This window comes from Furipterus horrens, unplaced genomic scaffold (assembly GCF_987537825.1).
Source record: "Furipterus horrens unplaced genomic scaffold, mFurHor1.1.pri manual_scaffold_9, whole genome shotgun sequence".
Lineage (NCBI taxonomy): Eukaryota > Metazoa > Chordata > Mammalia > Chiroptera > Furipteridae > Furipterus > Furipterus horrens.
This window is the reverse complement of record NW_028327179.1, coordinates 50041710-50055137: the sequence shown is the minus strand read 5'-3', so window position 1 is coordinate 50055137 and position 13428 is coordinate 50041710. Positions and strand designations below refer to the sequence as shown.

General features: G+C 36.4%; 1 protein-coding gene across 3 annotated transcripts in view; it reads left to right on the top strand.

The window, feature by feature from the left end:
- The window catches only part of RELN (reelin), a 650203-nt gene that overhangs the window by 204016 nt on the left and 432759 nt on the right, over positions 1 to 13428 (top strand). For all 3 annotated transcript variants that reach the window (XM_090287313.1, XM_090287314.1, XM_090287312.1), the window contains exon 3: positions 11042 to 11177. In XM_090287313.1, coding sequence (XP_090143439.1) covers positions 11042 to 11177 — 136 coding nt within the window. The remainder of the gene's footprint in view (positions 1 to 11041; positions 11178 to 13428) is intronic.

The window sequence follows — 13428 nt, the reverse complement described above, 5'->3', positions numbered from 1 at the left end:
AATTCTTAGAACTTACTCATCTTACATGACTGAAATTTTATATCTGTTGAACAGCAACTCCTACCACTCAATAGTATAGAAACAAATAACCTGATTAAAAATGTGCAAGGCTCTCGAATAGATAATTCTCCAAAGAAGATCTATGAATGACCAATTGGTATATGAAAAGATGCTGAATGTCACTAATCATCAAGGAAATGCAAGTAAAAACCACAATGAAATATAATTTCATAGTTGTTCGGGTAGCTATTATCTTAAAAATATATATATATAAGTGGTGGAAATATTGAAATCCTTAAGCATTTTGGGTGGGAATGTAAAAAGGTGTAGCCACTGTGAAAAACGACATAGAGTTTCCTCAAAAAATTAAAAATAGAACTAACATATCATACAGCAATCCCACTTATGGGTATTTTTCCAAAATAATTGAAATTAGGATTGCAAAGAGTTTATTGCAGCATTATTCACAATAGTCAAGATATATAAACAACCTAAATGTTGATATCAGTGGATGAATGGATACAGAAGATGTGGTATATACATACAATGGAATATTATTAAGCCTTAAAAAATAAGGTAATCCTGCCACATGTGACAACATTGGCGACCATGGAAGACATTATGCTAAGTGCCATAAACCAGTCACAGAAGGACAAATGCTGCATGATCCTATGGCTCTAGTGGCACTTAGTTGTCTTTAACTTCATTTGAAACAATTTTGTTAGACTGTATTGTGATAGCTGTCATATCAGTGTGCATTTAAAAAAACATCAAAATTGGTGATTTTTGTGTAACCATTTTAATACTAAAGATGAAAGAAAATATGTATTATTGGCATATTATGCTTTATTATTTCAAGGAAGGTAAAAATGAAACTGAAACACAAACAAAGATTTGTGTAGTGTATGGAGAAGGTGCTGTGGCTGACCAAACATGTCAAAAGTGATTTGCGAAGTTTCACGCTGGAGATTTCTCACTGGACGATGCATCCTGATTGGTAGGTCAGCTGAGGTTGGTAGCAATCAAATTGAGACATTAATTGAGAACAGTCAGCATTATACCATGTAGGAAATAGCCTATATACTCAAAATATCCAAATCAATAGTTTTTGGTGAAAATGAAAAAATGTGTCTTTTATTTCTCAGGAAAAAAACTAAACAAACTTTTTTGGTCAACCCAATATTTATATGAGGTATCTAAAGAAGTCAAACTCATGGAAGCAGAGAATAGAATGGTGATTGCCAGAAACTATAGGGGAGGGGGAAATGAAGAGTTGCTTTTAATGGGTATAGTTTCAGTTATGCAAGAGGTTTTAATTTTTATTTATTTTTATTATTTAAGCTATTACAGTTGTTCTCACTTTCCTCTCCTTCCCCTCTCTCACCCATGCCCTCCCTTTCCCCACCCCAACGCAATCACCATATTGTTGTCTGTGTCCTTAGGTTGTGCATAAACGTTCTTTGGTTAATCCCATCATTATCTTTCATCCTGTCCCCCAACCTCCTTTCCCGCAGCTGTCAGTCTGATCTATGTATCTAAGCTTTTGTTACTATCTTGTTTGTTAGTTGTATGTGTCCATCAGATTGCACAGATAAGTGAGATCATATTGTATTTTTCTTTCATTGACTAGCTTAATTCACTTAGCATAATTTTCTCTAGGTCCACCCATGCTGTTGCAAAATGTAAGTTTCTCCTTTCTTCCTGCTGCATAGAATTTCATTTGTGTAAATCTACCACAGCATTTTTACCAGCTCATCCACTGATGGGTGCTTACACTGTTTCCAAATCTTGGCTATTGTAAGTAGCACTGCTGTTAACATAGGGGTGCATATTTTTTTTGAATTGAGTGTTTCAGGATCTTTGGGGTACATTCCCAGATGTGGAATAATTAGGTCAAAAGGCAGTTCCGTCTTTAATTTTTAAAGAATACTGCATATTGTTTTCCACAATGTCAGCACCAATCTGCATTCCCACCAGCAGAGCACTTTGTTCACATCCTCACCAACACTTGTTGTCCGTTGACTTATTGATGGTAGCAATTCTGAAAGGTATAAGGTGGTATCTCATTGAAGTTTTAATTTGCATTTCTCTGATGGTTAGTGACCTTGAGCATCTTTTCATATGTCTATTGGCCATCTGTGTGTCCTTTTTCGAGAAGTGTCTATTCAGGTCTTTTGCCCATTTCTTTTTTTCTTTTTTTTTTTTTCCTCCCCCAGCTGCCATCTCCTTTTGCCCATTTCTTGATTGGGTTGTTTGTCTTCCTGGTGTTGAGTTGTATTAGCTTTTTGTATATTTTGGAGATTAAGCTCTTGTCAGATAAATCATTGGCAAAAATGTTCTCCCATACAGTGACACTGAAAGCAGCGAAAGAAGTTTTATTTTTTAGGTAAAACTTTGCTGAAGATCTTTTCAGCATCCTCTTTTGGCTTGGATTTATATCTCTGAAGCCTTCTCCTCTTTGGTTTGCCTTAGCCTGTATATGTCTAAAATACAGCTTCTAAACTGTAAGTTGTGCTGTGAATCTAACACACACCAGACAAGTCAAAGCAGCAGGCACCTGGTACTGAGGTATATATAGTTCTGAACCTGGCATAGTGTGGCTAGTTTGGAAAGGCTGGAGGCAGAGAATGTGCAGTGATTATCTACCACCATGCAGCTATTAAGCGGGATGGAGAGTGTTAGCAGGGAAGAAACCAGAGTATCCGTGAGCTTCAGTTAAAGGCAGTGCAGACTTTACATAGCTCTTTGGAAAGGATTCTGCTCTGTGAAATTCAGTGGCCGCAAAGACCTAAGTGAAGCTAGATGGCTTTGCTCCTTAGGGGAGCACTTTTGACTTAAAGATATTCACTAAATCTGTATCTAACTCATAGTTATGTCTACCAAGAGGACAAAGGGCATCCTGTAACTGTCTGATGAGAAATTAAGATGTTTAGAGAGGAATGGGAATAAGTAGGAGAGGGAGAGAGACAGAGAACCAGAGCTTGTGCCTAGGGGAAGGGCCTTTTCCTGCCCACTCTCACCTGTTCATTTTGTACTCTAAGACTATATTTGGAGAGGATTTCTATTGTTCAGGACAAGGGTCTGTCTTATAACTGAGGTACGGTCACTTCAGGACAAAAGGAGGGAAGATTCTAGTGGATAGTATAAAATGGAAGATGGACCTGTGTTTAAGTGCTGTTCACTAGCTCTGTTATCCTTGGCATGTCACTCAAATTCACTGGTTCTTGATAATTATCCTTTATCTCTATAATGGGGATGATAATAATTACTAACATATATAGTGCTATATATGTCATATACTCATTTAATCTTCACAGCCACCCTATCATTATTATCTCCTTTCTCTTGGGAAGGAAATTGAAGAGCGGAGTGTTTAAGTAACCTGCCCAAGAGTTCACAACTCCTTGGTAGTGGAGCAAGGATCTGAACACAGACAGACTGCTTCCAGGGTCTGTTCTCAACCTTTTCCCTCTATTGCCTCTCCCATAGTAGTAAGGTCATAATATGGAAAAACACTTTGCGCAGAGAGGCATTTAGTAAATGGTAGTGCTGGGAGAGGAATGGGGAGGCAAAGCAATGGCAAGACTTCTCATCTTTGTAACTGCCGTTAGTGAGGAAAGAGTTAGTTGAGTTAGAATAAGCTTTTTTTTTACATAACCAACAAGAGGTGTGGAAATAGCATGGATCCTCATACATTTTCTAACTTATGCCTATAGACATACAATTCCAGAATCATTTAAAAGGGGTTTTAGTACTTTTTTTGCTTCTAGACTTAAATCTGAACCAAATGCCTTCAAATAAATGCTTTAAAAATTAAACATACCCAGTATATATACACACACATACATATTATGAATATGTGCATGTAAAATTCATTATCTTGTAGCACTACTTGAGAGTGTCTTTTCATATCCATATCCATCAGGCTTGTACTTTACAGATAAGCTGCAATAAGGTTGTTTTCAGGAAGTTCTGTGATTACTTTTCAGCAAATAAAATTGTATTTATTCTTGTTGAAATGTTTGAATACATTGACCTATCAAAGAAGGCAAATAATAGACAAATCAAATTCAGTAAGTAAACAGTTACTCGTATTTGAATCAAATGAAAAGATTAAAAAGTGACAAAAAGGTACTCAATAATTCATTTTCTCTCTTCATTTACAATGTAATACTACCTTTCCAAACTAGATTTTCAGAACAGTCCATTTTTATTAACTAATGAAAGCCTTTTAAAGAAAAAGCAATTGATAAAAAATGAAATAGAAATCATTAAAAATATTTGTGTTATCTTACACTTCTTATGTAGACATAAATTAATACATTTACTAAACTTCTCACAAAATATTCTGTCAAACTTTCTGAAAGTGTTTGAAGTAATCAAATAATATTTACTTTAAGGTTTTATCATTTTAAAATATGAGGGTTATATGCTTTACAAACAAAGATCTTAATGTACTTGCCCTTTGGTGATATCTCATACGTAGATGTGTTAGTTACTGAAATCCATGAAAAATAAACCAGGATATGTCCTGCCCACATTAACATTAACATGGCAAATTACAAACTAAACAGATTTGAGTAATTCACATCTTTAATCTACAAAGTATAGAATAAACCCAACATGAATGTATAATTTTCCTACTGTGGTTATTTTCAGGAATAAAATCTTCATTAGGTGTCTTGGAAATGAATGGTCTAAATTTTTATTAAGATATGTACATTTTATTTTAGAGATGGGGGAGTCAAAGAAATTCTAGTTACAGTTTGAAGACCCAAAGTATGCACGTTAAAAGCATAGAGAGTATACCTGAGGGAAAGTGGAGTTCATACAAGGTTTAATCACAAACTTAAAATAACTGAAGACTTGTCAAAGAAAATGATATCTCAGAAGGCACAGACCTGTGTATCACTGTCTTAAAAGGGATCATGGTAGCAACTTTAGAACAATTAAAGACATGTGAGCCTAATTTTGCAGACGTATAAGGTGGATAAAAGAAACTCCAGTATAGATTCCTATTTTTTAACCACAACATTGATTAAGAAGATAAATATTATATATTTTAAATTACATATCCAGTGGATTGAATGACTTAATGAATTTCAAACAACCATACTTTGACAAAAGAATCATTGTTTTAAAGAGTTATATTGATTTCTTTTATATAGAAATTATACCTGGAATATGAATATTCTGTGTTTCAAATGTGTGTGCACAATATTCAAAAGAAAATGTATTTATAACATGGGTTCTTTAAAATCTTTCTCAATCTTTAAAATCTTATCAACCTGGTGAAATTTCAGAGTTTGAAGGATATACTTTACTTTCTTTGCCTAAATTAGGTAAGGAGAGCCATACTTCTTGAAGTGCGTGCTTACTTTCTCTCATAGTCAATTATCTTGGAAAAAGTATAGCTTCTTTCTGCGGAAAAAATCCCACATGAAAATTTTCTGTGTGGCAGTTTATACAATGAAAATAAAATCTTCATTTAAAAAAACTAAATTTATTGGGGTTACAATTTAGATAAATAAGATTATATAGGTTTTAAGAGTACAGTTCTATGACACATCATCTGTAAAACACAATGCATGCCCACCACCCAAAGTCAGATCTTCCTCTGCCACCTTATGTTGCACACACATATATTTGCTATGTATGTGTCTCCCTGAAATATGAAGTGTAGTTAAATTCTTTTATTATAGATCCTGTTTTCCCTTTCCCAAGTGATATTAAAAATTCAATCTGTATTATATTCAGGATGCAGCAGGGAAAAAAACATGATCATACTTTTAAATTCATTATCAAACTTAAATTTCAGTTATCCCAAGAATAGGTTTCCAAATCATATATATTAATCAGAATATATATATGTCTTTCCTGACACAAAAGCCACTAAAAACATCACTGTGGCAGATGCAATAAATTGCTTTCATAGGACACTGGAAACTGAGTCTGCCTGCTCTAATTTTCCTAGTTCTCATTTTACATGCACTCCTCTGCTCATTGTGTCTGCCTTTGTGTAATGTCCTCTCATCTTTCTCCTGTTCATTTACATTGTACTCAGCTATGGAACTGAAAGAGGTCTTAGTGATTATGGACCTGCCACTTATAGATGTCCGAACCGAAGCTTGAGAGAGGACGCCCTGTCTGTGGTAGAGTGAGGGGACAGTCTCTCAATTATATCTTCTTGCTGCATGTAAATTTTAAAAAGTGTGAGAAATTTTAGCTTTACCCTCAAGCCTCAGTGTCAGTCTCCCTCTTCAATGCAGCTATTTCTGACTATGTAACAAGGCACTGGTTTGAGTATAGGCTATACTGCCTAGTTGCTCTGTGACCATAAACAAGTTCTTTTATCTCCATTATCTTAGTGTCCTGTTTGGTAAAATGGAGAAAATAACAGCTCCTAGCTCATAGGGTTGGTAAGAGCCTTCAAAAAGTTAGTATTTATGGATCGCTTAGAACAATGCCAGGCCATAGTAAGGCTCAACAAACATTAGTAATTATTATAATTGCCCATGTTAATCATTCTTTCCTATTTTGTAATTTCATGAACACCACCAAGTTAACATTATTTTTCTGGCTGTTTTATTTAAAATGTTAGTTTATTCCAGGTTTCTCTTCCTAGCTCAAGTAATTTCAGGGTAGGGATTGTATCCTATATTTCTTCTATGTACCTCCAAAGGGCCTAACACAATGTTTGCTGCAAAATAAGGATTCTGTAAATACTGGTTCTTTTTTCTCTGCTGGTTTATAAGATGAATAGATTTCTAATAATTGCAACTCTGGCAAACTTTTAGATGTCTCAATGAAAATGCCAATTAAAATATGATAGCAGTATAATATGTCAGTGCTCTGTGTTAGAAAAGAAAAAGCAAAACAACTACACACTCATAGTATTTGAAGTCCTCAGAATACATATTTAGGGTGGTTTTAGGTTTCGGATAAGAAGGTAGGATATTTTGTGTTACTACCAGAGTCATTATAAGACACTTCTGGATACTTTCAAATTGTATATTGATACCCTAGTGATATTACTCTAAATCTGAATTCTGGACAGCACTTTACTTAGACATATTTTTAATGCATATTCTTGGCTACACATTAGAATTGTTTGGTGAGCTTTTAAAAACTCTCATTATCCAGGCTTTACCGCAAACTAGTTAACTCAGACTCTCTGGCACCAGTATTTATTCAGTCTCTTCAGGTGTCTCTGCAGTAGTTCCATATTGGGGAATTATTGTGTCGGCCTGGTAGACTGCAAGACTGTTGTTTGGTGACACATTTATCCAGAGCAGGGCACATGGTAATTATGGCAATATAGCTACCTTATAAAATTCTGTCACGTAATGTGCAGCCTAGACACTGACTCACTTTCTAAGAAAAATTTTGAGGAATGAGGAGACATTTCAATGAGAATCCTGTTACCAAAGCTCTGAAACCCTGAAACCTTATTTTGTTTGTTTCATTTCCCTTCCCACAGTGATTTTGGCTGCAACTTGTTTTTTCCTTTATGGCCAAGCCAGCTCCTGCAAATGTGTCATTTTCTACACATTGGCTCCCTGCTTTATGCCTGACCAGAGGGGAGTAGCAATTCCTGAGTCACCTTCAGCACTCTGATTTCCTTGGGAATCTCTTATCCTTTCCAACCTTGCACTTTCTCTGGCTTGAAGAATTTTTTCTCAAGATGCAGCTTGAAAACATTCTTGAATGAGAAAAAGAGCATTGTTAGGCTATATCAAAATATACAGTTATTTTTATTTTTATTTATTTATTTTTGGCCAATATGACCTACTATTCTGAACAATATCCTATTCTAGAAGATTCTATTTCACTAGTTAATGTAACATATATGTTATAATTTCTGTTGTCCTTTATTTTTATAGTTACATTATGCTTGTACTTATTCAGAAAACATCTCTTGGCTACCTGTGATGTGCCAAGAGTTGTGATAGTTGCTTGAAATATAAAGATAAAAGACGTAGTCCATCACAGACTTCTTATGCAATGATGGAAGAATGTATTGTGTGAACTGCTATGATGGTATGCAGGAAGGGCATCTATCCAAACATAGAAGCTATCATATGTATTGGGCCTTTTAATTCTTGCTATAACTTCAGGATACAGGGGACATGGTATTTCCACTTTACAGATAAGGAAAATGAACCTCCAAGAGAATAAGTCATTTGCCCATATCACAAAGTAATTAAATGAAAGTTTTACTTAACTGCCCACCCCTGGCCATGTTTTTATTCATATTTTTATTGATAGATTTTATTTTTAGAGCAGTTTTAGGTCACAGCAAAATTAGGTGGAAAGAACGGAGATTCCCCATATATCCTCATCCCCACCCTCACATACAACCTCCCATTCCATCGCCATCCTACACCACAGTGATATACTCATCACAAGAGATGAACCTACATTGACACATCATTATCAGTCAAAGTCCATAGTTTATATTAGGGTTTGCTTGTGGCATTGTATACTCTGTGAGTTTTGACAAATACATAATGACATGTTTCCACAACTGTAGTATTATACAGATTTGTTTCACTGCCCTAAAAATCCTCTGTGCTCTGCCTGTTCAACTGTCTCTCGTTCCTAACCCCTGGAAAACACTGATCTTTTTACTGTTTCCTTAGTTTTGCCTTTTCCAGAATATCATACAGTTGGAATTATGCAGTGTGCTGTCATTTTGGACTGGCTTTTTTCATGTTGTCATATCTATTTATTTATCCCTGTCTTTTCGTGAAATGGTAGTTCGTTTCCATTTAGCTCTGAGTCCATTAACTTACTGAAGGACATTTTGGGTGCTTCCAAGTTTTGACAGTTACGAATAAAACTGCTATAGATATCCATATGCAGGTTTTTGTATGGACATAAATTTTAAGTTTATTTGGGTAAATAGTAAGGAGTGTGATTACTGGACCATATGGTAAGAGTATATTTATTTTTGTAAGAAAATGTCAAACTGTCTTCCAAGTTGGAAGACAGTTTCATTTTTCATTCTCACCAGCAATGAATAATGTTGCTTCACATCCTAGCCAGCATTTGATGTTGTCAGAATTTGGATATTGATCATAGTAAGTGTGTAGTGGCATTTCATTGTTGTTTCAATTTGTAATTCCTTATTGGCATAAGATGTTGGACATCTATTCATATGCTTATTTGCCATCTGTCTGTTCTTTTTTGGTGAGGTTTCTATTCAGGTCTTTTGCTCACTTTTAAAAATTGTGTTATTTCCTTATCATTGAGTCATTTATTAATATTTTATATCTGAGGTAAACATGAGAATCACCTTACTGAAAAAGGGGAAAAAAGCACCTCTTGATAGCTAGCTGGGAGCTGACCTGGCACTTACAGCTGGGTATGGTGTTTTCATGTTGAACATAAGCAGTTTCATAGAACATCAACACCAGACAAGACTGCTCTGAAACTGTGATGGTCTGATATAAAAACAAGACCACTTTGTAATCATGCTTGAACATAGACAAAAGCAAGAATATGGTGCAAACCACCAAAATGACCAACATATTTCCCTCTTCATGATAACATGACTTGCTGTTTTTTTCAATCACAATTTTAGCCCTATTTAATTCCTCATGTATCCTAAATAAAAATTAAGGTACTTAGTGATAAAATTGCCCTCAATTTCTGATAGCACCACATCCAGAAGCAAAACCGTCTTTTCCTATAACCTCCCCAACGGGACTGGGCAAGAGAGGGGTGGGGTGTTCACAAGGTGCAGGACTGTTAGTACCAAAATTGGGAAATCCTGAGGCCTGCTTGATCACCCTTTTCTCTAAAATAATATAACAGAAGTCCAGGTATTTTAACAAGCCCATTCTAACATCCTTTCTCTGAGATACCTTCCAGTTTGTGGTGGAGTTTGGTTTCCCTTGCTGTAAACACTTCCAATAAATCCAACAACTGCTGGTGTGGTCCTGATGTTCTCTGGTGATGAGCAAAGACAAGTCAACAAAATCAAAGTAAAACTGTAACAGAACCCTTGGGCTGCCTCGATTGAAACAGAACCCACGGGCTGTTTAGTTAGGGGCCTGATTGCCCGCCGCCAGAATTATAACTCTGAATACCAGAGTTTTGTGAAAAGAAAAAGAATTGTTTATTTACACATGGTTCTGCCTCCCCCTCCTAGACCTGGCCAGTCTTAGGAAAGTCAGAAACACTGTTTCCCTACTTCCTAGGCACAGTTCAGCTTTACCAGGAGCTGCCAATCACTCAGTTCTGATTGGGGAGGTCCTTTCTGTGCTGTGGTGCCCTGCAGCTCTCAATGCAGGACCGCATGGATTCTCAGCCTCCTTGTAAACTGCCTTCTTCCTGCAAACCGCATGGATCTCCTCTCCTTCTCAAAGCAATCTGGCAAGAGCCTCTGCTTAAAGCAGCCTGGAGATCCCTTCTCCAAGCCAGATAGAGGGAGCCCACAAGAGCCAGAGAGTGAGGGCGTGAGGGCCAGAGAAAGCCTGAGAGAGAGAGCCTCCTAGAGCCAGAATCAGCCCAAAATATGTCCGCAGCCACTTCCCTTCTTCCCTGCCTCCTCTCTCCCCCTGCATCCTCTCACGCAGTGGGTGTTGCAAACAGTTCTGACCATTCACAGAACCCTACGTAGGCTCTGTCCACTTCTTCCGTACCAGCCCACAGTCCAAGATCCCTCCCATCTTCCTGAGTCTTGGAAATAAAGCAGATCTTTGCAACAATGTTTCCAACCACTAGCTTTCAGCTGCTTCCTGCTCCCCATCTCCTAGCTGCAAACTCTGGGGCTTGTTCTTGGACTCCCCTGTTTCTGTAACAAAACCACAATGCTATAGCAGCAAATTTATTAGATTACTTCTTAACAATAACATTTTGAATGATTAATTTGCTCTTAACAATAAAAAGTAGAAAATTGCACAACTTATGGGGAAATCCAACAGCATGATGAATTTTAATGTAGAGGAAAAATGTCCAGAAAATATTGTTATGCCACGATAAGAGTTTGTTTTGTTGTTTTAATAACAAACTTCCCTTCCTTTCTGTCTCTCAGGGATCATGTCTGACCACCAGTTTGGTAACCAATTTATGTGCAGCGTAGTGGCCTCTCATGTGAGTCATCTGCCCACAACCAACCTCAGCTTCGTCTGGATTGCTCCACCTGCTGGCACAGGTTGTGTGAATTTCATGTAAGTACCCACAATGTGTGATTGGCACAGAAAGGCAAATATGCCACTCAATGGATTACATATAGGCTAACTATTTAAATACTATTATATCAAGTTTGGCTATAAAGCAACTAATTTTGGTATCAAAAAAGAGATGAAAACTTTTTAAAAGTAACTATTTTTTCACATTCATTAATACATCAAGAGTTCTAAATTAGATTTTAGCTGACAAAAATACACAATAAGATAAAATATGAAGAAATAAAGACAATATGAAAATTTTGTTTAGAAAATAAGATGAAAAGAAGTACAAAAAAATGCCATGAGACTTCATACACATTTTGGAAGAAGACTACAAATTTAGCTTTCTATTTTCTGACAGTTAGTGACAAGGGGGAAATGTGATCAGTTTAGAGATTCATGGTGGTGAGAAGTCAGGGACTCTACAGAAACTTAATAACTCCCTCGTGTGCTTTCATTGAGAAGAAACAGAAATGTAACAAGTAATGCTTCAATAGCATCCTTAGATAAATAGCATCCGTATATAAATTAATATAGTTCAAAGACTGTGACTTATGTAGACGAGGCCCCAACCACTGCCCCAGAATCACCACTCCTCGTCTTCTTTAGTCTTTTTTATTTTTGTACCATTTTTTCACTTCTAACACATGATATACTATATAAGTATGCATATTCATTGTCTTTCTCTCTTTCTGCTGAAATACAAGTTCCTTGAAATTTTTTCCTTTTTTTGCTTTGTTTACTGACTTGCCACAACTGTCTAAACAAGTCCCTGGTACTCATTAAGCATTCACCAAACATTATGGAATGGATAAGTAGGCTAATGGTACAAGGTCAAAGGCAATTCAGAAACAGCATTCTATGGGCAGTCAGGTAAAATAGAGCTGGATGGCATATTGAATGGTTTTCTATTCTAACTTTCTGCTCAGACAACAAAATCCCATAATATATGCTTACTCCTCTGAGAAACGCTCACAATAAAAAGCGCCGAGACATAGGACTTCAGTAGTAGCTGAGGTTTTATTTGCAGGTCTACAGAGCTGGGTGCACAACAAAGATATGCACACCCCAAACATAAAAAATAAGCTGGTTTTATGCTAATGCGAGTAGCCATGCTCCCCACCCCCCACCTCCCAACTTCCCCTTCCTCCTCCATTTCTCCATGCTTGGATACTCCAGAGTTATAATCTAATGCAATTAAGTAAATTAACTGAGGGTAGTAATTTCCTAATTTGTTTGCTGAGCTGTCTAGCTACATTTTCCCATTCCAAGGTGTTAGGTGCTGAATATCTTTCCCCTTTGATCTCAGAGCCCCAGAAATATCACTTCCTGACTTGTAGGTATGCTAACACTGTTGACTCTGACTCAGAGATCCCTAATTCAAGATTTAATTACATTTGTTCTTTTCTGCTAATTATTTCCTATTATGGTTTAAGAGTCACCAGTTTCTTTGTACCTTACACTTCAAAATTCAGCCCTAACTTTACTTCCCCTTTAATAGCATACAGTTCAGTGTCAAGTGTTCCTATGGCTCCCCCATCATTGATTATATATATATATATATATATATATATATATATATATATATATATATATTCTTTCTGCCTATCTTCTGGATTACCAAGATGCAAACATCAGATTCATTCCCTCATTTTCCCTCAGAAAGTTGTTTAACAGTAGTCCCTCACTATATCATGGTTCACTTATCACGGCCTCACTGTATCACGAGATTTTAAAAAATATTAATTTAATTATTTATCACGGATTTTTCGCTATATTGTGGGATTTTGCGGTACTGTATACATATGTTGTTAAAGTTAATGTAGGTTTAAGAGTGTAGAATAAATGTAAGGTTCCTACTTCATGGGGGGGGGGGTCCAGAACATAATACCCTGGATAAGTGAGGGAATACTGTACTTGAACTCATTCCTTCTAGTAGATACTTCTTGCTAAGATTATTGATTGTAATAGCTTCGTAACTGATCTATTCCCTTCCAGCCTATTTCTCCTCCAGTCCATCCTGAACATTCTAATCCACCTAAGGCATAACCTTCATCACTCAAAATTTGCCCCCAAATTTTAATCAGAAGGCCAGCCCTTTGATAGGCTCTTCCCAGATGTTTATCATCTCTTATCTCCCATAGCATGTACCTCCTGATAGGGCACTAATTGACAAGACTTCCTGCAATTTCCTAAACATTTTGGGATATTCTTTCTCTTTTCATGCTTTTCCCTTCGCCCAGAATGCTTT